This window comes from Canis lupus, chromosome 13 (assembly GCF_003254725.2).
Source record: "Canis lupus dingo isolate Sandy chromosome 13, ASM325472v2, whole genome shotgun sequence".
NCBI lineage: Eukaryota > Metazoa > Chordata > Mammalia > Carnivora > Canidae > Canis > Canis lupus.
Genome location: NC_064255.1, coordinates 42,596,257 through 42,624,213, shown reverse-complemented (window position 1 = coordinate 42,624,213; position 27,957 = coordinate 42,596,257). Strand labels below are relative to the sequence as shown.

Sequence of the window (27,957 nt, the reverse complement as noted above, 5' to 3'; positions counted from 1 at the left end):
ACTTTACTATTATAGGTTGTTACCCTTCTTTTTATTTTTCAGGAATACACAATAGATATAATTTTTGCCCAAACCTGGTTTGACAGTCGTTTAAAATTCAACAGTACCATGAAAGTGCTTATGCTTAACAGTAATATGGTAGGAAAAATTTGGATTCCTGACACTTTCTTCCGAAACTCAAGAAAATCTGATGCACATTGGATAACAACTCCTAACCGTCTGCTTCGAATTTGGAATGATGGACGAGTTCTATATACTCTAAGGTAATACTATTTTTTAAAAGATAGGTGCTCTTATTTATTTTCCGTACTAATACTTGATCAACTTACAAATTTTCTTTTTTCAGTTTTACAAAGGCAGAAATATGGAGTTCCTTTCATCCACTAAAATCTAAAATGGTGGAATATTTTGGAAGCTTTTTTTTTTTTTTTTTTTAAGCTCAGAGTAACTAGTGTATGGAAGGGACTAAATGCAAAGAAGAAAAACCTCTTGATAGCTGCCTCCTCTGAAGCATAAGAGGATGTGGTGTGAGCATGATGTTTTCTAACTTATAAACCTGTGATGCAAATGGTTTACTTAGATTTTCTCTAGGAGCCTGTCCTGCTCTAAAATTTTCAATAATGTAGTAAAACATCCTCAAGAAAGCATTAAACAAAGGTTGATGTATATGATATTCAAGTTTATTTAATTCATTGTCTTGAACATTAAATCCTAACATATCTTATTAAGAATCATCCTTCATGAAAAGAAGTTCATGAAAATTTAAGAGAAAACAATCACCGTGCTTAACCGTGTATATTGTTAATTCTATACATGTGCAATGTCTGTTGTGGTCTTGAAGTATAAATTTCTTACCTTGAAAAGAAATTAAACTGAAATGTACAGGATGGTAGCTTAGTTGGCTGGAGAGGAGAATATTAGAATATTACAATATTCTATTATAATATTACAATATTGTAAATATTATGATATTACCACTTTTAAAACTTTGAGAGGTTGCAATTATTATTATTTTCTAATAGATCACAGTCTACTATGGTAGGCCAAAATCATTCCTGAAAATTAGACAAGGGATTTTTAATGATTGAAATTATATCTTATTATTTAATATTTATTTTTTCATTTAAACAGATTGACAATTAATGCGGAATGTTATCTTCAGCTTCATAACTTTCCTATGGATGAACATTCCTGTCCACTGGAATTTTCAAGCTGTAAGTAACAAGATATGTGATAATTTCATAGAATTTTAGCCTCTGACTCTGTTTATTTAAAAATGTAAAGTAAAATGAGATAAAATATGATTTATATAATTTTAATAAGTGTGGATTATGTTTATCTCTCAGATAAAATAATTACAAATGATGTATTTGTTTCTTGCTTTTAAATTAAAATTGACAATAAATGCATATAGTAAATGTATATTTTTAATTATATCATTCCTTACAAATTTTGGCTTAATCCAAGTGCCTTTTTCCTATTTTGATTAAGTAAAGTAGTCCTGAAGATAGGTTTCTGTTCAAATGTTTTAACAGTGCCATGAATAAAATATTGCTTCAAATTTTGTTCATCTCCCTGAGGCAAGGTTTAACTTTATTACATTGGGTTTTAAAATATGTTTCAAAGATTGGTTTGGTGAATAATATTTACTACATGAATAGCAAATCTTTGAGAAGACTTTAATGAGTTGGAAAAGCCAAGGTAGAAATAAGCTTATTTTATTCAAAAGAAAGACTGAAACACAGAGAAATGATTAAAGCTAAATATTTTGAATATAAAAAGTATTTTGTTTCAAGAAAATAATTATTACCTTTCTATATGAATATCAATTTAATTCATATTTACTAACATGTTCACATAGATTTTTATAAAAATGTTTTTCTAGTTAACAGATAATTGAGCAAGTCTTAAGAAAACATGTAAAATGAGTTTTAAAAATGTTTTTGCCTATATACACAAACTGTCTAATGCTATTTTCTTTCTATTGAAATTTGAGTATCTTAGATATCAAATTCTAAAGTCTATTCACTGTAAATTTTATGTATTCACAAGTATCCTGCTTCTTCACTTACAAAATCCCCAAATATCTCTTGTTGCTTTTATTGATGATTTTCTTGACTTTTCTTACTGATTTTTATCTCATTAAAATGTCCTTTCAAATTTATAATTTATCTACTGGTTTAATTTTCTAACATTAACTTTTCAATGAATAAAACACCCAAATCATAACAAAGACTTGATTAATCCAAGCACTCAATGAATAGTTGATATGCAAATATTTGAAAATGTAGCAATTATTGTACTTGCCTCTAGACACTGACTTAATTCTTTGTGTGAGAATTAAGAGAATTTATCTCTTTGGCTTTGATTGTCCTTGGTATAAATTGATAATCTATCTCTGTGAAAGCAATTGGTTATTACTGACATAAACATAATAATCATAGCTAACTTTTTAAAGTATTTACATGGATCCAGCAGGGAATTAAGGTTTCTATACTTGATATTTCACAACAAATATATCCAAAAGATTTCAATATATCCCCTTTTTAAAAGTCAATATCATGAAATTTAGAGTAGTTAAGTAATAAGCTCACTATTTTTATTTGTGCCCACATTCCTATGTACTATGATTATATTGCATTGATAATAATTTAAAAAATACAAAATATGGAAAAGTAGGATGATTAGAGCCCTATAGAAGAGGAAAGGAGACATGAAAAAAAAAAGAGAGAAGACATGCTTAAATAGGTTAGTGGAGAGATGGCAGCTATTTCATTGAATGGCTGATGAGGACATCCTGGTACAAAATGATATGTTTTGGAAATTTTAAAAGTTATTGGTAAATTCTGTTCCTATAACGTGGTAGACCAATTCTTCCATTGAAAATAATTTAAGACATCATGTTATTAAAAATCTTCTCATAAACATGTGAGTGAAATCACTAGGAAGGAAGTGAAGCATAAAAAATGAAGCCAGAAAGGAAGTTTATAATCTGTTTTAACCTGAGGACATTTGCCAAACAAGGTAAATTTGAGCTTTGACTTTGACAGCGTTGTGGATTATGTTCTAATAGAACATAATTTCCACATACAGCTGGGTTACAAAGGCTGGACGCTTAGGATAAGATGAAGAAGCACCCCCCACGCCCATACATGCGCACACACACACACACACACACAACCACTAAAGTCTAAAAGAAAAGTTGCCTCTGCAATCAGCATACCAAGATGAAATAACTCCTTGAGAGGATATAATTACAACCCTACCTTCACACGAATTTGCAGCTTAAATTTCCTTCACTTGATTACTCTGAAAAGCCCTTGCTCCATCCTAAGTAACTTCCAAGATGAAAAAAAAAAAAAAAAACAAAAACATTTTCAACACAAATAATTAACAAAGATGTAGTATTCAGAATATATAACTATTCAGACCGAAAAAGAGAGAGAGTGAGAGAGAGAGAGAGAGAGAAAGGGAGAGAGGGAGGGAATCCAATTAAAGAATAGGTGATGAACAAAGCAGTTTTCCAAAGGAGAAATCTAAGAATCTAATAAATATATGAAAAAGTTACTACGTTTCATTTGTAATCAGGAATATGTGAAATAAAATACACTTACATACCAGTAAAAATAGGCTGTCCACATCAAGTTAAATGAGAATATGGATCCAAGGATACTTTCACACTCTGGCTGGCAAGAGAATGTATTGGTATACTTTGAATTTATTGTATACTCTTTATGAAAGAAGATTGGCCCTGTCTCATAAAGTAGAAATTACATGCAATCCACGACCTCAGCTACCCCATACCTAGGTATATATCCCAGAGAAACCTGCATATATGTATTTTGCGAGGCACGTATTGTCATGTTACTAGTAGCAATGTTATGATAGCTGACAAGAAATGTTATTGGTGTCTACAACAGTAAAATGGATAAATTTCAGCACGTCTTTACAATGGAACACATTTACTAAAGCTACATACATTAGCATGAATGACTATTGCAAATGTCATAGTGAAAGAAGTAAAATATTTTATTTCATAATGTATATTACATTACATATTATTTTATTAATATAATATATATAATATAATAAGATTAGTAATGTTTCTAGTATGGCAATAATCAAGTAAAATTAAAAAAGAACCTAAATTTTGCTATATGTTTCAGATATGCATATCAGAAAATCTATAACAAAAACAGAAGATTATTGTAGAAATCAAGTCAGTGGTTACCTCTGGTTATGAGAGTGTATACTAGATTGGGGTGGACACCAGCATGATTTTATTTTTTTATTTAAGTGCAGTTTCATGGATTATCATTATTTAATCACTATGGGATTGACTTTAAACTATGCATTTTTATATAGTGTATACACATATTTTATGTTATATTTCCTGTGTTTGATATATCCTATAACACAACAATGCATTTCAAAGAACTTGTCTTTGAATAATGTTGGTATTGAACAGTAACAGATTTAGATCTTGCTAATCTATATATTTTTATTTTAACTTTTACCTAGATGGGTACCCTAAAAATGAAATTGAGTATAAGTGGAAAAAACCTTCTGTTGAAGTGGCTGATCCTAAATACTGGAGATTATATCAGTTTGCATTTGTAGGGTTACGGAACTCGACTGAAATTTCTCACACAATCTCTGGTAAGAAGGAAACAAACACCAATCAGTGAATGATGCTAACACCAGATGACTTTGTATTTAAATTTATAAGTTGGAATCTGTACTTTTATATATTTAATAGCAAAAATAATTTTTTTTCTTCCAGGAGATTATATTATCATGACAATTTTTTTTGACCTGAGCAGACGAATGGGATATTTCACTATTCAAACCTACATCCCATGTATTTTGACAGTTGTACTTTCTTGGGTGTCTTTTTGGATCAATAAAGATGCTGTACCTGCAAGAACATCACTTGGTATGATATGAATATTATGCTATAATATCATGAGACTGTTGAAATAATGTGAAGAAAGTTTAGAGTTGAACATATTAGAATACTCCTTTACATTACGATCAAGTAAAATTTTAAAAATATTCTAGTGCAATATTTGAAATGAGTATATGAAAAACAAGTAAGAAATAGAATCACAAAGAATTTAAAACTTCAGAATTTTTTAAGAATATTTCCTGCTAATGGATTTCAAAGAGAAAAAACATAAATACTCAGCAAGAATTAATAAGCAAAACCACACACAATACCTGAATCTCAATTTGGTCTATATTTTTAATCACTTCTCATCAAGGTTTTATATTATTTTTTAGCTGAATCACTGATAGCCAGCTTTTATTGACCGATGTGTGTTTAGAAGGCTTTGAAAGCTCCTGTTCTTACAATGGTGCTAATCAACAGTGAACTTTTCAGAAGGGCAAGTCACTGAAAGGGACAAGAAACTTCTGGGCTTCTGTAATCTATAGAATGTGTAATTAGTCTGAATATTTTGAGAGTTGCCTGTACAATAGCACTGATTAAAAGGGTAATTTGTAATTCATACTTGAAAAAATAGACTTTTGGTTTCTTTCTTCAGCAATCAATTGCAATAGTCAAAATCATATAAGAACATATGTCTAATTACTGTACATTTGTTTAAAAGAAAATAACGTCCATTTATGTATTGATATACAAAGACAACTTATTGATCAATTCCATTCCCAAGAGCAGTGATATGAAGCACACTACTGATAATTGTATCTTAAAAAATAAAAAGTAGGCACAATCTGTTTTCAACAATGAGGTTTTCATGTGGTTTCTATGATAGCTGGTGAATAATTCCATGTAATAAATGCAGTAAAATGCAAATCACATAAAAGTGGCAAGATAAAGCCTGAGGAACCCCGCTCTGTACTTGAAACTGCAGTCCCCATGGGAGTATAAAGAGAAGCGTAGATATAGCCAGTGAATAAAATGTACTAACACCTGAGTTTTGTTTCCTATTTAAACTATTATTATTATTTCAAGTTATTTTATGATCTGAAGTAAATAAATTATTTCAGATTCTTTGTATCCTACCATGAGTATTACTTAAATATTCTATTCTGTTTTTAAACATTATTCTCATATTTCTTCCCAAAGAAAATCTGAATGGATTATTTCTCCCATTCTATTTGTATGAAGCCAAAAGCCATGCCGTAGTGTCATGAAAGAAGATAGCCAATTGTGAAATTGTGTTGTTACGTGAATTCATATTTTTTAATATTAGCATACCAACTCTAAAGATAAGCCATAGCCATATCTAATTTGAAGAATATCTTTTATATTAATTGTGGGTCATATGTATTTGGAGCTCAAGATATTTGTTAAACAAGTATATGCACATAAATACACACACATTTACATGAATTCATATTTTTAATATTAGCATACCAACTATAAAGATAAGCCATAGCCATATCTAACTTGAAGAATATCTTTTATATTAATTGTGGGCCATATATATTTGGAGCTCAAGATATTTTTTAAACAAGTATATGCACATAAATACACACACACATGCACATATATATTATATATATATATATATATATATATACACACACACATTATATAAGAACATAAGCAGCTCCTTATATGGCTTTCAAATTTACAGTCCCTAAAAGAATATAAAACTAACCAGTTGAGAGCTGACATGGCAATGGGATTGGGATATTAGGGTAGGGAATGCAATAAGCATTGAAAGCATAAAGAATGCTAATATACAAATAAAATATTTTATAACTAAGCTTTGAAACCTAAAATAAAATGAAATTACAGTGAAGAATACATTTGGAACCTAAAACACTATTCAAATAAATTATTTCATTTTCAAAAAAACCCACATGCATCCATCCATCCATCCATATATGTCATTGAAGAGCAATTTCCTGAGCTTATTTATTCCACATTGTGTTCTAGCAAACATCTACTAAATGTTTTTTTTATGAACTAAGCAGTGTTCTAAGTGCTTCGGTGTTAACAGTAGCTATAAAATCCTTATGTTCCTGGCATTTATGTTTTGGTGGGGTGTAGTGTACAGGTAATGTACAAATATAAAGAGTATATAACATCGGTGAGAAATAAAGGCTATGAAGAGAGAGCAAAAGAAATGATAAGAGAATGACAGAGGGTGTGGGTAGATAGGATGTTTGGTATTTTATCCTATGGACTCGGGCTTCGCCTCTTAGAGGAATAGCAGAGACCCAGTGAAGCATGGGAGCTAGGCTGGTGGATATCTGGTAGAAAGGCAGGCCAGGCATGGAGAACCACCAGGTCCTAAGGGAGGTGGGGGATCTTCCTCTCCATCATGTTTGAAGGTCAGAAAAAAAACCTTTATTATGGCTAGAACTGACTGAGAAGTGATGGAAAATGAGATTGGAGATGTGGCTAGTAGTCAGATCATGTAGGTTTTGGTGAGTCATTTTATGGGCTTTGGATTTTATTCTTCATGTGATGTAGAAGATTTTACTGCAGCCATTGATATTGAAATCAAAACACACATGGTCTTTTTTTGTCAATTGGGATATAAGTATGGAAGCTAGGATTATGTTCGGAAATTTCCCTTTGCCTGAGTACAGTAATGTTGGGATTTAATAAGTTACCAGGGGGAAAAAATGTGTAAAGTGAGGAAGATGAAAGATCTGTTTATTCATGGAAATCATTTAGCACTTGCCCTACACCTAGCCTTTACAGTTTTGGCTTAAAAATAATTGTAATTTTTAAGCCAAAAGTAATTTGGCTTAAAAATAATTCCTGAGCAAAAAATTGTCAGGGATAATAGGAGAAAAAAAGAAATCTGTCATCATCTTTGGATATTTTAATGTCATTCCTCACTCATTGATAGAACAAGTGCATGAAAGAAAACCAATGAAGATCTAGAAAGCCAATGAAGATCTAGAAAATCCAAATGAAATTATCAACTACTTGGCTTGATTGCTATTTTAGAGGAGTACACCTCACTACAGGATGTATTTTCAATACATACAAAATACAAAATACATACATTTCAATACATACAAAATACAAAATACAGCTGTATTTTCAAGTACATATGGAGCATTAACACAGATCTCAATAAAATTCAAAAGACCAAAATTTTCTAGACTATATTTTCTGACCAAAATGGAAATGAATTATGAATAAATAGAAATAGGGGCACCTGGGTGGCTCAGTTGGGTAAATGTCTAACTCTTGATTTTTGGCTCAGGTCATAATCTTAGGACTATGGGCCCAGCCCCATACCGGGCTCCACGAGGGGCCTGCTTGAGACTTTCTCTCTGCCTCTCCCTCAGTCTCTATCTCCCTCCCCCTTTCTAAAAAAATTTTTTTTTAAAGAATTAATATAAATAATATAGGTAATAATATCTTCACCTATTTGGAAATTTTAAAATGACCTTTTAGATAACCCTTGGGTCAAAAATGGAAATTAGAAAATATTTCAAACTGAATTTTAATTAGAATTTAACATATAAATATTTATGAGATGCAACTAAAGCATTGCTTAGAGGGGAAATTAGAGCTTTGTGATGCTGCTATTAGAAAGAAGGAGATAAAATCAATATTTTAAGTACCTACCTTAAGAGCTAATAAATAAATACCTTATGTATAAATTTATTATAAGTACTAAGCAAGATATTACTGTGTCAGTTTTTTAGTTGAAAGGCACAGAGGAGTTAAGAAACTCCTGAAGGTCACAGAGCAAACAGAAGAGTCAGAATTTGAACTTAAATTTGCCATCGTGACTCCCAATCCATCATACCTCTGTCATCTTCACTTTTTTTTTTTTCAATCCTAAGTGATGTTAAAAGTAGAAAAGATGGGTGTGTAAGAGGAATTATCAGGGCATGACTCAAAAGAAATATTTCTTTTTTTTTTTAAAGATTTTATTTATTTATTCACGAGAGACACAGGGAGAGAGAGAGGCAGAGACACAGGCAGAGGGAGACGCAGGCTCCATGTAGGGAACCTGACGTGGGATTCGGTCCTGGGACTCCAGGATCACGCCCTGGGCCAAAGGCGACACTAAACCCCTGAGCCACCCATGCTGCCCAAGAAATATTTCTTACTATTTCAAAGAGACCCTATTTTTTTCATCACAGATGTTGCCACTATATAAGTAATTGGCCAAATTAAAAAGAATTTGGCATTATAGTAAGCACTCTTTGGAGAGTATGCAGTTCCACTCATGGGGCCATATCTGGTGGACACAGAATGAGAATTATAGCAGCGTATGTAAGGAGGGATATGGGACGTACAGTGGTGAGTTCGGGGTTCAGCAGTGGTAAGAACCACAACAAAGCCAAGACTAAAGAGAAAGAGACATGCGCAGAGATGCATACACAGGGCTGAGGCCCAGGGAGAAAAAATAAATAAAAAATGAAAATACCCAATTTTATATGCTGAATTCTTTAAAATATGAAGGTTTTCTCTGTGCCTAAGTATTCTATGGGCATATTCTTGCCCATAATTTTTTGCTTAAACTTTGAGATGAAAAAAAAAATTAGCTTGAATTCAAGTTATTATATAAGAAAAACACTTGTACTAGTTTGGATCCACTTTAACCGTGTGTGGCATAAAACACACCGAAAATCACTGTAGCTTCAATTAGGTAGGAGAGTATTTGCTCTTCATGTGAGAAGCCCAGGGGTTGCAGTCTGAGGGGCTCGGGCTCCCTCTAGTTTCCTGCTGTGTGGTGGATGACCTTGATCCTCACGATTATATAAGGTGCTAAGGTGGCTCTTGGTGCTCCGGCCATTGGATTCCAGCAGAAAGCTATGAGGAAGAGGGAAAGATGGGCATTTTCTGTCTCTCTGATGCCATCTCTTATTTTTATTGAGATACACTTGACTCTATCTTAGTTCTAGGAGTAGAGCATAATGATTCAATATTTGTGTATCTTGTAAAATGTTCACCACCGTTCAGTAGAGTTAATAAATATCGTCATGGAATTTATTTTCTTGTGATGAGAACTTGGAAGATCTACTCTCAGTGACTTAAATATACAGCACAGTCTTCGTGACCATAATCACCATGCTTTTTGCATTACATCCTCATGAGTTGTTGATTTCACAACTGGAAATTTGAAACCTTTTAAAAGATTTTTTATTTGACAGAGAGAGATAGAGATAGAGAGAGAGAGAGAGAGAGAGAGAGAGCAGGTGAGGCAGGAGGCAGAGGGAGAGGGAGAAGAAGCAGGTTCCTGGCTGAGCAAAGAGCCAGCCTTGGGGCTGGGATCATGACCCAATCCTAAGGCCAAGGCTTAACCAACTGAGACACCCAGGCACCCCTGGAATTTGAAACTTTGGACTCCCTTTTTGCATTTTTCCTGCCATTTGTTGGACCCGGTTTCCACCCGTGACTTACTTCTCCTTGGCTAGATCTCAGCCTGTGTCCAGTCCACACATAGCTGAGAGAAGGTGGCCAAGTTCTTTACGCAGTGTCACGCCAGCTAAAAATCGGAGGGTCTGTGGCTGGAGGAATGGAATGATGGGCGTGGGGAGTCAGCTATTTGTAGCTCACAGATTTAGACGATTAGAACTCATTATGGACACAAAGAGCCCATTGAACAGAATGTAGCTATGGTTACCAGTCATTTTTTTTTCTTTTTTCCTGTAAATCATGACTAATCATATCCTTTTGTTTCCACTATTTCTTCCTGCTCCCAACCTTGCCAAACCAGGTGAAATAATAAAAATGGGATGCTATTTTTTTTATATATATGTTTTCCCCTCTCCCCCCACAGGTATCACTACAGTTCTGACCATGACCACCCTGAGCACAATCGCCAGGAAGTCATTACCTAAGGTCTCCTATGTGACTGCGATGGATCTCTTTGTGTCCGTCTGTTTCATTTTTGTCTTTGCAGCCTTGATGGAATATGGCACCTTGCATTACTTTACCAGCAACAAAAAGGGAAAGACCACTAGAAACAGAAAGCTAAAGAATAAAAGCTCGGTATGTTAAAAATCTCTATTTTTATAAACAGCAACTCATTATTAGAGATACTGTTTTGAATACTCATGTTATGCCTGCTTAGATGGACAGAGAGTCTTGGGGCTCTCTAACAAAGCCTAAATCATGTGAGGGTGAAACCGGAGGTTTCAGTGACTGTGAGGTCTTTGCCCACCAGGAAAAGGAGGTTAATAGTTCCCCTTAGAAAAGACCCTTGGCTCCCCCTTGTTAAGAGTGGTTTCTTATGCTGGGAATTTTCCTCAAGTGGTAGATTCTTTGTGCCTAAAAAAATATTTAAGATGTCTTCTTGATTTTATTTTTGGGAGGTGGTTAGGATTTGGGCTCTCACAACAGGTGGCCCACAAAATCACTTCGTTTTTAGAGATGAAGAACCCTCTTTAATGTTAGTGTTCAGCCGTTTTTGAAAGTCATAGCTGTCGAGTGTTTTGGGTTTGTGTATATTTGTGTGCTCTCACTCCCCCCATCCTTCTCATATATCTACCTCAACATACGGAACATTAAATTCATATATTAGAACTGGTTCTGTTAATTCTAAGATACTTAAGTGTTGGAAGTCAATTATAAACTCTTATCATAATAGCAATTATAACAACCATAAAGAATATCCAACAGTCACTGAGTATGCCCAGTATTTGACATGCATGATTTCATTTATACTCCTATGCGAACAAGTTCAGGAATGTGCACAAGGACAGCCGTAGGAAGTGAAAAATCCAAGACTCATATCCAGGCCTTTTTATATGCCAGACCTGTAATCCTTCCTTTATTTTTCCTGTTCTCATAGGACTCAGAAAAGCAAACATGCGTTTCTCCAATATTGACCCAAAGGGCACTTTATTGCTGATTCCAGTAAAGATTTTCAAAGCAGATTTGTTCCAAAATATCTAAATAAATGAGAACTGGGTACAATAGCTCTGCTTGAGTGGCAAACTTGTAAGCCTACCATAGAGAGTATAGAATGGGGCGTGGAGTTTCCCATATTAGCTCCTAACTTAATAAGTTCTGGATGCAGTGCTTTTCTTCCCTCCTCCCACCTTTCATTAATTTCTTTCTACAACTTTGACATATTTTTAAATTATATTTTACTTTTCATGTTATATTCCAAGGACCAAACCCTACGTGTATTTGCCTTCCCACAGTATTCCAAGAGAGCAGAGCTCATTGCTGGCAGTACACATTGGATAACTCACATCGCAGAGTTAGCCTGTGACTTTCTCAATTTGAGTTATTTTAGCTTATGTGTAGGACACAGTGTAGCCTCTGAACGGAGAAACCATCAGAGGTCAATGATGTCAACATTAATATCCATTTGCTAAATTTTTAGGTAAAGAAGAATGCAGGTTTTCGACTAATTTTCCTTGAATCAAATCCATGTATCCTCTCCGGATTTCCCACTTCATTATTTACTCATCCACAGCCATGTTCAATTATTACTTTGAAAATTCTACTTCTGGAAATTGTGAATAAAATCAGGAAATGTACAATCTCACATAGATTCTCTAATTTCATTCTAAGAACGTATGATGTATGTACTATTATTATATTATCAAAGACACTCAACCAAGTGGTTACTCTGGGACTATAGCTAATCAGTTTGGCTGCCGCATTTACTCAGGAAGCTTAAGCATTGGAGTGCAAACTTTAAAATCATGATGTTTTTAAATCTTTCATTCACTAAATATTTAAGGACACCCATGTCCTAGGCAACGTTCTAGAATAGCTATTTAAGAAAAAAAATAAATATATATAGGCTATTTAAAATATTTATCAAGCCCAGGAAGCAAAATAATAAAAATTAACAAAAATATGGAATAAAAATCAACTAAGATCTTTGAAACACTAAACTTTGAAAGGTAAATTGGTATAGATAACCGACTACCTGGGCACGTAAAATATTTACTTTCAGGCCCAAATCAAGTCTTATAGTCTTTCCTTTCTGTTCAGTTATGTGCTGTATGAGCTCTTTTTTTTTTTTTTTTTTTTTTTTTATTTATTTATGATAGTCTCACAGAGAGAGAGAGAGAGGCAGAGACACAGGCAGAGGGAGAAGCAGGCTCCATGCACCGGGAGCCCAACGTGGGATTCGATCCCGGGTCTCCAGGATCGCGCCCTGGGCCAAGGCAGGCGCCAAACCGCTGCGCCACCCAAGGATCCCTGTATGAGCTCTTTTAATACTAAATGACATTTTGATTGAAAAACTGGGATCAGTAATCAAATCTGACTCCCCGCTTGGTTCAGTGTTCAGCCATCTGGTCTTGCTAATCAAGTGAATCAGAATGCACTTTTATGAAGAATGAACAGTTCTGCTTGTTGCCTCAAGTGCTCTCCTTAATGGTTTGGTGGAGTCTGCTTTTTCTTCTACCAGCCAACACAATCAATCGCACAACCTAGACCCAGAAATCTTTTTTTTTTTTTTAAGATTTTATTTATTCACGAAAGACACAGAAAGAGGCAGAGACACAGGCAGAGGGAGAAGCAGGCTCCATGCAGGGAGCCCGATGTGGGACTCAATCCCGGGACCCCGGGGTCATGACACGACCTGAGCCAAAGGCAGACGCTCAACCCCTGAGCCACCCAGGTGCCCTAGACCCAGAAATCTTGCAGGGTCTTTGCCTTTACACCTTTTCAAATGTTTCCTTATTGTTATTGTTCTTCTTCCTCTTCCTCCTCTTTCTTCCCTCACTTTCCTTCCCTACTCCGCCTTCTTCTTCTTCCTCTTCTCTTCCTTCTCCTTATTTCTTTCTCTTCCTTCCATATCCACACTTTCTCCCATAAGCTCACAATTCTGAGTAGTTTAAAATCTAGCATTTCTTCCTTTGGTTCTCTAGACTACTTAGGTTAATAGTCGGGTCAGAACCAAAGACCTTAACTAGAGTCACTCAAAGATCCAGACATCTGTTATAAAGCAAAACCCAAATCCCCTTCTTTAGGTTTGACTGCTTAACTAATATCCCAGAGTATTCCAATTTATTTTAAAAAGAGATCATGTTTGGACACAGTAGACTTTTAGCTTGCTTTACTGAATCATCTTAAAAAATATAAATAAAATTGCTTCTTACTTTACATGTGATATATTAGGCCCTTTCTCTCCCTCTCTCTCTCTCTGTCTCCTCCCTTCCTTTCTTCCTTCAATCCTCCTTTCCTTTGATCTTTTTTCCATATCTTTCCTCCTTCTTTATTTTTTTTATTGTGAATATCAATGACATTTTAATTTGGCCCGTATTTCCATCCCATCTCATACATATTATTGTGTTTTTATTTATACTCATCAAAAATATGATTCGGGGTATGTTTATGTCAATATTTTTTAAAAAAATCAAAGAAGTTAAGAATGTTGCATGGAATCAAGACTCTATGAGACAGATAAAGGTCATAAAAATGTAACTGTGGTAAGCCATTTATTATTAACTAAAGAGCAGTTCACGTTGAAACAAGAATATTCCTCTGATAGATGATTAGGAATCTCAGAAAACCATGTTATACATACCTATATCAGGGTCCTGTCTTACCCATTTGAGGACAGACTAACTTCTTCATAATCTGGTTAAAATGTACAATGTTGGAAGTCTATTTCACCAAACATAGACAAGGCACTTTGGAGAGAAAAACAAAATAGAATGTGTTCTTTGCTTTCATTATCTTTAAATCTAGTTATAAAAAATATATACTATACATAAAGAACAATATAGATTAAAAATCAAAACTAAACAAAGACACTATAGGGGAATTAGCTCAAGTAAATGACCACTTTCAAATACTTTTTCTGAAGCAGAATATTTTCTACAATGAATATGAATTTTTAAAAAACATTTTTTCTTTTTTCTTTTTTAAAAAAGATTTATTTATCTGAGAAAGAGAGAGAAAGAGAGCACAGTGGAGGACGGGCAGGGGAGAGAATCCTCAAGCAGACTCCCTGCTGAGTGTGGAGCCCAACGTGGGGCTCAAACTCAGGACCCTGAGATCATGACCTGAGCAGAAACCAAGAGTTGGATGCTTAACCTCCTGAGCCACCCCGATGCCCCAATAAAAAACATTTTTAAGGGAGATATTTGTATTGAAATAGAGATAGGTACCGCAAAGCCTGAGCTTTGCACTGAGGATGTCGTAAGACACTATGTGGTTCAGTCTGTGAAACATTGGCTTACGCACAAAACACCAAGAAGAGGCTATGTCCATGTGAGCCACAGTGGAGTGAGGGTGGCTTCCTTTCGTTTCAAGTGTAGATAATTCGTTCAAAAAGCTGGAAACTTATTCTTCCCAAGGGGATTTGACAGAGAAAAATCACTGAAGTAGTTCTTTGAGGAATAAGTTGCAAATTTCAGGAGAACAAATTAGAAAGTCATTTAAGAGAAAGAACCAGGTGAGCCAAATTGAGTCTTACCTATGAGAGTAAAATATAGGTTGTTTTGTGTTCTAAGCTGTATTGCCCAATGAATGCAGTAGCCACTAACTGTATATGGCTGGGTTGGTTTTCATTAATTAAAATGAACTAAAATTTAAAATTCAGTGTCTTAGTACCATTAGTCACATGTCAAGCGCTCAATAGCTGCATGTGACTAGTGGCTTCTGTATTGGACCATGCAGAGATAGAACGTCTTTATCACCACAGAAAGTTGGATTGGACAGCGCTGATCTAGAACATAAGAATTTTAGGAAAGAAAATAACCTGAGTTGAGGTTAGAAAAGTGGTTTCTGGCCAAGTTGTAGAGTCTCCAGTACTATGATTCAAAAAAAAAAAAAAGTACATTGTGTACTGTCCGCAATGTTAAGCCACGGTACCCACCATTTGCTTCAACATGGATGGAACTGGAGGGTATTATGCTGAGTGAAGTAAGTCAGTCGGAGAAGGACAAACAGTGTATGTTCTCATTCATTTGGGGAATAGAAATAACAGTGAAAGGGAATATAAGGGAAGGGAGAAGAAATGTGTGGGAAATATCAGAAAGAGAGACAGAACATAAAGACTCCTAACTCTGGGAAACGAACTAGGGGTGGTGGAAGGGGAGGAGGGCGGGGGGTGGGGGTGAGTGGGTGACCGGCACTGAGGAGGACACTTGATGGGATGAGCACTGGGTGTTACTCTGTATGTTGGTAAATTGAACACCAATTAAAAATAATTTAATAAAAAAAAAGCCACGTTTGTAAAAGCAAGGTAACATATTCATTTGTATGTTTCTGAAGAATAATTAGAAGCAGCACAGAATATACATTTGACTGGCAAAACAGACAGGGAGATAAATTTGGAAAACACTGGAATAGTTCAAGAAGTAATATATTGCTGAGAGCAGGAACCAGGGTATTTTGTTTTGCCAACGGTCCCCAACCTGCAGCCCCTTCTCTGCAAAGAAAGGATCTTGCTTTCAATTAGTTCATATCTATATGGATAAACATTTGTCTAGCTTTCAGGATCCTGAAATAATGAAAATCTGTATCAATACACAGTTTCACAAATTATAACTCTTCTTTCCTATAATGGTTTTTGGGAAAGCTTCCAGGAGGGCTCATTTGGTATCGATGGGATGTGAAATACAAGGTTATTTAAATAACTGTAAAGAGTCAGTGGATATGCGATGTTTTCAACAGAGAGAATAGCCACTTAATTTCACATGTGACAGTGGTCATACACTGCTCCTCTAGAGGGGGATAAGTACCGCCAACAAGGGCTTTTTTTTTTTTTTTTTGACCTTGATTTCCAAATAACACTCCTTGATATTTCTCTTCCTACTAAAACCATCATAGATGGGTACAGCTGAAAAGGACCAGATTAATCACAAAAAAATCTCATTCAGAAAGTTAATTTTAATAGTAATATATATACACGGTTGAAACACATGAGCAAATCATGCAATGCAAAATGTAAAAGAATAAATTCTTTGCCCCGAACCCTTGGCTCACAGTCTTCAGAATTAGCCACATTTTAACCATTTTTTCTCATCTTTTCCTCTGATGATCATTTCCATTATATTTCTGATTCTTAAAGCATCAAATTTCAAAATAGTTATAGCTCTTTAGTATAAAGGGGGAAAATACAGCTTTCTCACTGTCTCCTTATTCTTTCCTCCAATATTTTATCTTACCTTTAATAAATATTGGCTAATTTTTGAATGTTAAGTAATACACTTAAATATCTACTTTAAATTCGTTATTATCACTAATTACAAAGCCAATCTGATTATTATTTCTTTGTCAGAAAATCTTTTTGTTTTCTTATCTGAATATGTTCATCCTCATCTCTTTCTGCGTGGTATTAAAATTTCTTAAGGATCGATACACTTTTTGTTTTTTGACCTTATTCATTTTCTCATTGCTTAATATTTCTATCTTTCATTTCTGAGAATGTTCTTGATTCTTTATTTCAATTTATTCCTGTTTTCTCCCCAAAATTCTTATTAGATGGATTTTAGACCTATTTGGTTAATTATCCACATATTCCAGATTTTCTTTTTATCGTAATTTTTTATTGAGGTATTTTTTGTCTATATATTGTGGGTAACTTCCTCAAGATTTTATTTGACAATGCTTTAGGATTTTTTTTTTTTAATTTGCAACAACTTCTTGAATTTCTGAGAGTTCTTATTTTCTATTTTCCCACCTGTTTTTCTTAAGTGGACACAATATCTCTTAAATATTTCCAAGTGAACCAATTCAAAAGTTTAATATTCCTTTATTTTTCCAGAATGATTAGAATCAGTAATTCCAGGTGGCCACCTTCATGTTTTTCTTTTGTACTGTTAGTTTACTTTGAAAGTTCTTGGTGATTTTTCTCCAATAGGCCCTGCAAGCTTGGCCTGTAACTGTAGAGTGTGCAACCGTTGGGTTTCACTTTTATGTGTGCGGACGGGGAGGATGACATCTTATTGCTTCTAAACATACACACATACACTCTAAGTGATGATGAAGGTATCACTAGGACCTTCCGATATCACCTTCGGGAGCCCTAGCCTCCCGGAGTGGCATGAGTTTATTTATTTGGTTTTATTTTAAAGCAGTTACAGAGTTCTGAACCGGAGCAGACACCAGCCTGTGCTTCTCTACTTCTCTAACAAACACAGAGGAGCAGTGATTCAGGGAGCTGTAGCTACTGGAGATGGACATTTAAGTAATGCCATGTCTTCCATCCTGCTTATCTTTCCCATTTGTCCTCCACTAGAGTGCTCCTGAAGTGTCTTGGGTGGGAATGATGGTTCCTACTCTCTCGATTCCATTTTCTGAGCCTCTTCTGAAATGTGGCTTCCTTTGGTCTACTTTATCTTTTGGCCCCTTTTCACCTGTTCTTTGTCTTTCAAAAACTTAGCTCAGATTCTGACATGCTGATTGGCTGCTCAGTTCACCAAGATCCACCTCATGTCTGCTTTAACACTGATGTGCTTGTAGTTTTTGAAATCCTGACTTATACTTAAATGGGATTTTATAAAGGTGGAGTGGAGAAAACCTGTGCTCAGGCTTGTATTCTCAAATGCAAAGTTTTAAATGGGAAGTTAATAACAGTAATATTCATCGGTATTTTGTAAATATCAATAACATGACCTAATGATGCTTGATATTCACATTACTAATATTTAATAACCTTAGTGATATTAGTATGTGATACAAATAATAATCATAATGTCACACCTAAATATAATTTGTACAGAAATGTTTTATTTACTACTTAATATTTATTTGGCATTAGTGTATTGAAATATAGTGTATATTGAAATATATATATATATTTTTAAGATTTTATTTATTTATTCATCAGAGACAGAGAGAGAGAGGCACAGACACAGGCGGAGGGAGCCTGATGTGGGGCTTGAACCTGGGTCTCCAGGATCACACCCCAGGCTGAAGGAAGTGCTAAACCGCTGAGCCACCAGGGCTGCCCCTTGAAATATATTTTGTATACTTAATTGTATTATTAGTATAGAAATAATGTAGAGGAACCTGGGTGGCTCCATTGGTCGAGCATCTGACTCTTGATTTCTGTTCAAGTCATGATCTTAGGGTCATGAGACTGAGCCCCATGATGGGCTCCATGCTGGGTAGGGAGTCTACTTGAGATTTTCTCTCTGTCTCCCTCAGCGCCTACCCCACCAAATACTAAATAAATAAACTTTTAATATGTAAATAATGTATAACCAGACAGATGTGTCATTAATAATGAGAATGGGATCAATTTCTCATATTGTTAAGTTCAGCTATATTCACAATGACTTTTTCAAATAATGACAAAACGGTGTATTCTCAAAATGATATCATTTAAAGTAAAAGAAAATTCTATTCAGTTGTGTAGTTTCTTTTTCTATTAAACTGATTTTTTTTCAATGTTTGCTATTTTTGAGGGCCATGGGAGTTTTTCTTGAGGAATTATAAGATGAGTAACATAGTTGCACTTCAGGTAAATAAGGTTTGGAATGTGTATATTCTTCTGATTAATCTTTTAGTGGTTTCCAGGTCACTCTCTATGTGTCAAAATATTTTATTTTATTGCTACCATGTCAACTCTTGGCATATTTTTCTCAGCACCTATAAAGTCTATTTCTATTCACATCCATCATTCATTAGAGTGTAGCTTCTTTTACTTTACGAACTTGTGGTGTTTTGAAGGGGGCAGCGAGAAACTGGAACATTGTCAATTTAAAGGGTCACTGTGATAGAAGCTCTCCAAGATTTTGACCACCAGGGATAAGTCCAGTTTTAAAATGAACCGCTTGCAGTTTTTCTCACTTTTGGGCACTTTAATATTTAATCATCCCTCTCATGCACAATTGATATCTTCCAACAAACATACCGTCTTCCTATTTATGTCAGAGCTCAGTGATATATGGATCCCATTTTGTGCCATATAACCTTGAAATTGCCAACTAGCAAACTTGTATTTTACTCACTTTTCACTCTGATTAGCATTTGAACATGTGCTATTTAAGTATTAAGTGACAAGGAAATGAATACCAATTTGCCTCATTTTGTACATAATTTTACTGCTCCACTAAAATTTCAGAGTCTAGTCAAGTATCCCCAAGTGTCAAGCTCAAAAGATATGTCATTAACATTTAATAATATACTGCTTCTGCTTTTTATGATACATCCAGGCAAGTGGAGTCATGAATTTATTTGTGTTTAGGGCATTGCTCCTTATCTTCAGGCTGCACATTTTGTTTCTAATGTTATGACTTGTGTGATGCATTTATCTTTTTAAAATATCACTAAATATGATTATTTGCTACTTTTTACATCTACTGAATTTTAATATGTAGTGGTTTAGACTCTACATTCCCTTCAAAATAAAATGGATTTGAATATATGTCCAAATTTTTAAAAAAATTCTCTTTTGTGTTTAATTTTTAAAATCTTTTCCATACAATATTTAACTTTCATAGCTTTGAAATGTATCTATTTCAAGATGTAGGATGAAAAACTGTTGCAAACATTTTCATTAGGAAGAATTTAAGATCAGGTTAAAATAATTTTTATAATCTCAGCATTATACTTAGTGTTTATATGATAAAGTCACCAAGTATAACAAGTTGTAAAATTCACATTTTTAAGATAACCCCTAAAATATGCAGGAATTGTGAAGGAAGAGTTAATAAAACTGCAGTCCTCATTAATGTTTTAATTGCCATTTTATTCAAGAGTTCGTTAATGTTCTTTTTTCCAGTAGCACATTTTTATGAGGCCCAGATCGCTGTTATTACTGCTTGTTTTAGCATGTATTTTATACTAAAGTGTGGTATTTCTTCTTCAGGCATCGACACTAGCAATGACAATGACAAAACCAACAACAATAAGATTACCTTTGCTTAACACTTGCTATATTTCAAATGTTTTGCTTTGTGCTTTATATGCATCATCTCATTTAATTATCAAATGAATCTATGTATTATTGTGACTTTTCTATAGCAGGAGACACAGAGATAGAAACACGAGCACTAACATTTCCTGTTCCAGGTGACCTAACTCTCCTGGGCAGAGCTGGAATTTCTGTCCAGGCCTGTCTGACTCCAAAGTGATTGCTTTAGTGTTTCATGGTATCCTAGATTTGCTTGATTTTTAAATATTTTTTAAAAATATTTTTATTATATAATATTATTCAGAACCTGGTATCATAAAAAGTTAATTTGATATGTCTCCCAAATAAACCTGGTAATAGTAACTTTTATAAATGGGCAAGATGGAGCACTCATCATTTAAATAATCCATGAAATTTACTCAACACAGCCATCACAAAAATTATTAATTCCTTCTATGAGGATAGCTATATTGGTAGAATAAGTCAAATTTTGGACACGGTTGTTTTCAAACCCGACTTTTTAACTCCTGCATATTTTCTCTCCCAAACAGGATGCCTTCGCCACTGCTAGAAACCCAACCCATGCCTTTTTTAATTCATTCACAGCTCCTGAAAGCTTTTCTGCATTATCAAATTGTCTTGTTTGCTATTTGTTCTCATTATCACTAAAATAAATAAATTATATGATATAATAATAGCAAACAGATACTGATAGCATTGTAAATGTTTTAGTGTAAAATAGAGAAATACAGGGTTTATTTTTATTTTAGAATTAGATGCATGGTTAAGAATATTTTGGTGGGCCGATTTTCTAAAGCTATAAAATATATTGCATATTGGAGGGGGTTTTTTTCTGCATGGTCTTTGGAATGTAAAATAATATTATGTTGTACGAAGTAAATTATAATCTAAAAATGCATTAGGATTGAACACCGCTTTGATTTCTGTAAACTAAGATTATTTTTATTGCCTATAGAGTTCGCCTTAAGGGGACAAATTGATATTACTTTTCAATATTTTTTTTCTCAAAAACTCATTTATTATTTTACTCAGATGTCCCCTGGACTCCATCCTGGATCCACTCTGATTCCAATGAATAGCATTTCTCTGCCACATGGAGAAGAGGATTATGGGTATCAGTGTTTGGAGGGCAAGGATTGTGCCAGCTTCTTCTGTTGCTTTGAAGACTGCAGAACAGGATCATGGAGGGAAGGGAGGATACACATCCGCATTGCTAAAATTGACTCCTATTCTCGAATATTTTTCCCAACAGCTTTTGCCCTGTTCAATCTGGTGTATTGGGTTGGCTATCTTTACTTGTAAGTTCTATGTGCCAGGCCAAAATTGTAAGAAGTTTAACTAAATCCAATATAATCTCTTGCACTTCAGTAACGTGAAGTTTAAATTCAAAATGCAGAGAAACCACTGGTTAAAATGTAAAACCACTGTAACTGTTCTATGGCTTCATAGGTAAATAAAGCAGCAGCTTTCATGTTAATTTACTTACATGTATGTCAAAGGGATTAGTTGCAAAATTCAATAGAGTAAAATAGTACATATATTTTTACTTGAATCTTATTTATTTTACTAGTATCCTTGAGATTTTGAATTCATAAGTTCCGTGGTTCATATTTGAAAGATGGAATACTTTAATGACTTTAATAATATTTTATTTAGATATAATATCACTGTTTGTAATGGTAGCCTAATCTCATGCCTAATGTTTATGTAGTAAGTTTTTGCTTAGAAAATATAATTATTTTGATTTTTTTTCTTACACTTTATCTGTATGCTCTGTTTGGAGTAGAGCTAGTTAAAACCATGAAGCCATGATTTCCTGGCATTTATATCCAGATGCATTCACTCTCAAGAACAAATTAAATTAGAAGAAAATGCCAATTTTCACCTTATTAAAAGGCCAGTTTTTATCTGTATTTGAATCAACACTATTTCCTGACACCAATATTAAATAGAGCTGTAGTTACATTTAGTTTTGACAGTTTACAAACTCGGATGGAAACCACCATAGTCATTTCTTTTAAATTCAAGGTGAAAAAATAAAGTTACATTTAACCATTTTATTCTCTGCCTCACAGCATTTATGAAGTATGAAGAAGTTCACACTGAAATGTTTAGATCTACTAACACTGAAATTAAATACAGAAAGAATTGATTTTTTATGTTCTACAAAAGTATTACGTTCCCTAAATTTTCAAAAACATTGAAGAACAACAGTGCTCGTATTTACTCATTGTGGATAAAGAATTATCTAGCAAATTGAGTAACAGATCATATTAGGGATACAGTCTTAAATATGTACTACCAATAATTGCCAGACTAAAAATATCCTAGAAATATAGTTTTAGGCGCGTGTCATATATTATCTTTTCCGGCTCCTACATTTGGACTCTTGTCAGATTTACATCTTTGTTATAAATTGTTATGATGTTCTCTATTACAAAAAATGAGAGCAGGCTCAAAAATCATGTTAAAAGTGGAATTCTGTTAGAGGCACCTCTAAGGAACATGATTGCTGGAGCCTTCTAAAGTCTTAGAGATAGGAGCAGAGAAAGCCTCACTGTAGTATAAGGCCTGCTGGTTAACAGTTTCCCAAATGCTTCTTTTGTTAAGAGTAGAGTTAACTCCAGGCTTTAATCACTACATTCCTGTAAATAGTTTGGCATCTCCATTGTTTATAAGAACTCCACATTCATTCACTACCACCTAATTTTTTTGGAAGATCCCCAAAGTGATCTTGGAGATAACCTTTAAAAACTGTTTTCATTGCCAGAGCAAGTATGAGGATACAGAGTTTTGTGATCAAAGCTTATATCCTATGGCATGTGGAAGGAGCTAGCACCTGCGCATTTGACACTAGTTTTTAACACAGTAATTCCCCCACATGGTTAGTGAATATATGAGTGGGGCTCTGGCATGGTTATAGTTACTGTTTTAGAATATATAGGGTTTTTTTTAATCTAAGTACATTTCATTGTGTATTCCTCAGCTAAATCAGAATTTTTTTTTAATTTTGATTCTAAACCTCTGAAAAAAATGTAAGCATGAATTAAGTGATAATGCCCAAATATCCACCGACACTACCTTTTTTGAATGGAGAGCCAAATTAAACTTTGGCGTGTATATATTCACTTACAAATTATTCATGCATTCACTTTTTATAGCTGAGTTACTGATGGATATTCTTAATGTGAACACTCATTTATGGGTAAATGGAAAATGAAGTTTCATGAAGAATAAACACCACTAAAATGTGTTATGGCTATTTCCATGTTCTAAGCTATAACCTGTCAATTTCATGAAGGCAATTTAAATTCTGGGATTCTTCAACTTTATCAGAGCATGACTGTATTTTAAAATACTTTAAAATGCTTAATATAAATAGCTTTGATTTTTCTCGTTGGTGTTCCATTAACTTGGCTTTAAATGTTGGCAATATTAACAAGTGGAAATAAAATTAATAAAAATATGAAAGACACTTTACTATATACACTCATTGTATAGATCATGGAAACAAGCACTTTGTTTTCAAAGCCAGTGGCATTTTGAGCAGTTTTGTTTAAATATGTAGCAAAAGAGAGGTGTACAAATCATAATATTTCTAAAAATGAGAACAAACAGGTAAAGATGCAGTTAGATTCTGTTTACAAGAAATCAAGTCAAACTTATTTTCGGGAAATGCAGTCTAATTCCTGACCCCTTCTTCTTTCAAGAAGTTTTACCATCTTTAGAAACAATTTTCTGAGAAATCCTCCTCTTCTTGCAGAGTTACGTCTGAATTTATTGGGGTCACTGGAATTTGCACTTCCTAGCTGCTTTAAATGATTTTAACACTAACATAGATCAAAGAAGTGGATAGAGGATAGAAAGCATAAATGGAGCAGAAGGATTTAGAATAATTTGGAAAACGTTAATTTATATAAACCCACTCTCTGAATATGTGAAAGTTCTGACAAGGAAAATTGTGATTAGTACAATCTTATTCTCTTGAATTTACAATTGCATGATAATATTTTATTCTTGAATTGCATAGGAAAACTTACACTCACTTGAAATTAATTCCTGAAATGCCAAGTAGTTTCTGGGGGGGAAAAAAAAACAGGAGGGAAGAAAGAGGGAAGAAAGAAAGAAAGAAAAGAACTTAGACTCCCTGAGAATTTGGTAAGGAAAGGGCAAAATTTGTCAGTAAATCTAAAGTTTTAATGTAAATAGAAATCAGACAATTTATTTAATTTTTTTAAAGTTAAAGACATAGATTTCATTAAGGAGTTGTCATAACGGATCATCTATAAGTCAAAACACAGTAAATGTGTGTAATAATATAGACAATCACCAGGTTGTTTTTTCCTTTAGCATATTCCCATATCTGACTTCAATATACAGTCATAGAATATGCTAGTTTTGCTTAAATAGCAAGGCCAATATTGAGGGCTGCATGCTTGCCAATGATTGAGCATCAAAAAGAATGATTTATAGTAGTCTCACATCAAGGGACCATAATTGTAAAATGTGAAATTGTATTCCAAGTTAATATGCTGTAACAAAATGCATCTTGTACTTTGTTTACACAAGAGGAGATTTAGATAGGATCACTTGCTCAAGTAAAATTTAGGTTAATAACCAATAAGTGAATAAGCACCTAATAAATGAATAAGTACATATGTAGGATTATCAAACTTCTATACCAGGGCCCATTTTCACTTGCAAAATTTCCTGTAGCAAGATACCAGATTCTCAATTATTTTTATTGATCTTACTTAGCACTGGAATTGAAGTGATTTAATGGAAGATTTAATGACTTAACATTTGTCCCACCACAAACATTTTTGAAAATCAGCTACTTTTCTTTACACCATCAAATTCACTTTACTTCTCAGTGTCTTTTCATATGAAGTCCAGACGTACTTGGTCTCATGTTTCTGTTGGTTATCATTGTTTTTCACTGTTACAAATCCCTTGACATGCCACTGTAAAGTCATAGAAGCCATTACCAAATCATTGTCAAAAACATTCCAGATAGGGACGCCTGGGTGGCACAGTCAGTTAAGCAACCTACTCTTGGTTTCAGCACAGGTTGGGATCTTGGAGTCATGTGATCAAGCCCTGCATGGGCATTCATGCTCAGGGTGGAGTCTGCTTGGAATTCTCTCTGTCTCCCTCTGCTTCTCTCTAAAAGTGGATAAAGAAATCTTAAAAAATAAAAGATTTCAAATGGAGTCTCCAAACACTATCAACCATACTGCTCTAGGAAAGATAAGGTCAGTTCCGCCTTTTTTGTCTTTGCATTTTGGAAGTGACATCTAGTGCAAAATATTCATGCAGCACTTTCCATAGATAAGATACAAGAGGGAATATACAAAGATGAACTCTCAAGAAACGATAGCCTGAGCATCAGTTATACAATTTAAGGGAGGGAGGATAACTCTGGCAAAGGTTCTACAGCTGGGATCTCGAGAATTCAGTATATGCCGCTACGTGAGGTTAACTAGGGATCATACTTCCGGTTGAGTAAACAGCTTGCATGAAGAAACAGAAGCATGGGCACAAATAAAAGTTCCATTTTATTTGAAAATTGAGATGCATATAGAGATAATTAAAGATGAGACAAAGATAGGTCCAGTCCTGTGGCAAAGAGGCAAGAATACAAACCTCAGGGGACTGGGTGATACTCTAAATCCATGGAGAGTTCAAAAAGATACTTAAGTAGAAAAGAGCCATTATTGATACTGTGGAAATTTCCTTGTATTGGTGTGTGCTGTTCAGAGTAAGAAAAGCCAAAGCCTGTTAGGAAGCAACTGTACAACAGGAGGTGAGGGAGGAGGAAGGTTAAAGTGCAGTGATAGTTGAGTGGGGGAGAGCGAGAGCCAGCCACCTGAACTAGAAGGGAAAATGGAGATGAAGCTGAGATGGACAGACAGCATTAACTGAGTGATATGGTTGGTGTGCGCGGGGCACCAGGGCTCCTGTACTGAATGGTACAGACGTGTGTACAAATAGACTCTAACCCAGTGTAAAGAAGTTGATGCATTACAGCCTGGCTTGCTGTTACTCTGAACATTTTAATCAAATGCTTATTTTTTTTATGTTGATCTGTGTTTCTCCCACATTAGGGATGAGGGCAGGAATAATCTCCTGAAATACAAATCATAAAGGATTCTGTCTAGTTTATTAGTATTATTAATATTATTATTATTTAAATCTATTTCCCATTGTAAGGGTTTTCTCTTCAAATACTTCTCTTTCTTTCTGAGGGAAAAACATGTATTTGAACAAAGAAAGGAGGTAAACTGGCAATAGAAAGAGGCTGAGATGGGACGAGATAAATCCAAGGATTTGTATTCTCACTTTCTGAAATACTTGTCTCAAAATAAATACGTAGATTTTTATTGTTGTGCAATGAAATGTACGTGGGCCGTGAATAGTTGGACTCTGTGAATGGATAAGATAAGCCCGTGATAACTGTAATGCAGTTGAGCACAAAGGAGTAAATAACAGACTTTAAAGACATGGCTGACCTAAATGGAAATAGTTTGGGTCTCGATAAATCACTGTAATAACAGCTATTTGCATCCATTAAGTGTATCTGGTCATGTCGTATAATCAAGTTTCATGGCTTGTGATTGTGACGACGTCTGATGTCTGCTTCTGCCTTATTTTGGAGAGCATTTTGTGAGCCTGTGGCAAAAGTATTCAACTTTTCAAAGTGTTCTGTACTTTCATGATTCTGAGTGCAAAATAAAGTCAGTAACTTGTCATGAAAAAAGGGTGTTACATTCTCTTAAAATGTGTTTTTAAAAATCGCTTGTTGTTTTATGGTATATAATCATGACTTTAGCACTGAAGTTAATTTCTGATCAATATTATCCCACATTTTTCCAAGTAAGAAAATAAACATAAGGGTTTCTCTCTCTGATAGATCTGAAAATGAACTGAACCATAAAAAGGTAGGTAAGGATAGTTCATCATTATGCATGACTTTCACTCCAAAGACTATGAATTTCTGGATTATCCTAAGGACCTGTGATTTCATCCTAATATGAAGCACCAGGTACCCTTTCCCAAGTGAGCCAATGAGAGCACTAGATATTTGCCTGGATTGGCACCTGGACCGTTCCAAATACTCTGTGTTAAGAAAAATGTCTTAATTCATTTGAGGAAATAGTGATGGAAAATTAAAAGCCAGAAAAATCAGCTAAGAAAGCAT

General features: G+C 34.3%; 1 protein-coding gene across 3 annotated transcripts in view; it reads left to right on the top strand.

The window, feature by feature from the left end:
• GABRG1 (gamma-aminobutyric acid type A receptor subunit gamma1) overlaps positions 1 to 27,516 on the top strand; it is a 78,991-nt gene extending 51,475 nt beyond the window's left edge. For all 3 annotated transcript variants that reach the window (XM_025435689.3, XM_025435691.3, XM_035708455.2), the window contains 6 exons: positions 43 to 263; positions 1,132 to 1,214; positions 4,522 to 4,659; positions 4,784 to 4,936; positions 10,734 to 10,945; positions 21,789 to 27,516. In XM_025435689.3, the coding sequence (XP_025291474.1) occupies positions 43 to 263; positions 1,132 to 1,214; positions 4,522 to 4,659; positions 4,784 to 4,936; positions 10,734 to 10,945; positions 21,789 to 22,058 (1,077 nt within the window). In that variant the 3' untranslated portion in view covers positions 22,059 to 27,516. The remainder of the gene's footprint in view (positions 1 to 42; positions 264 to 1,131; positions 1,215 to 4,521; positions 4,660 to 4,783; positions 4,937 to 10,733; positions 10,946 to 21,788) is intronic.
• The last annotated feature ends 441 nt before the right edge of the window (positions 27,517 to 27,957 follow it).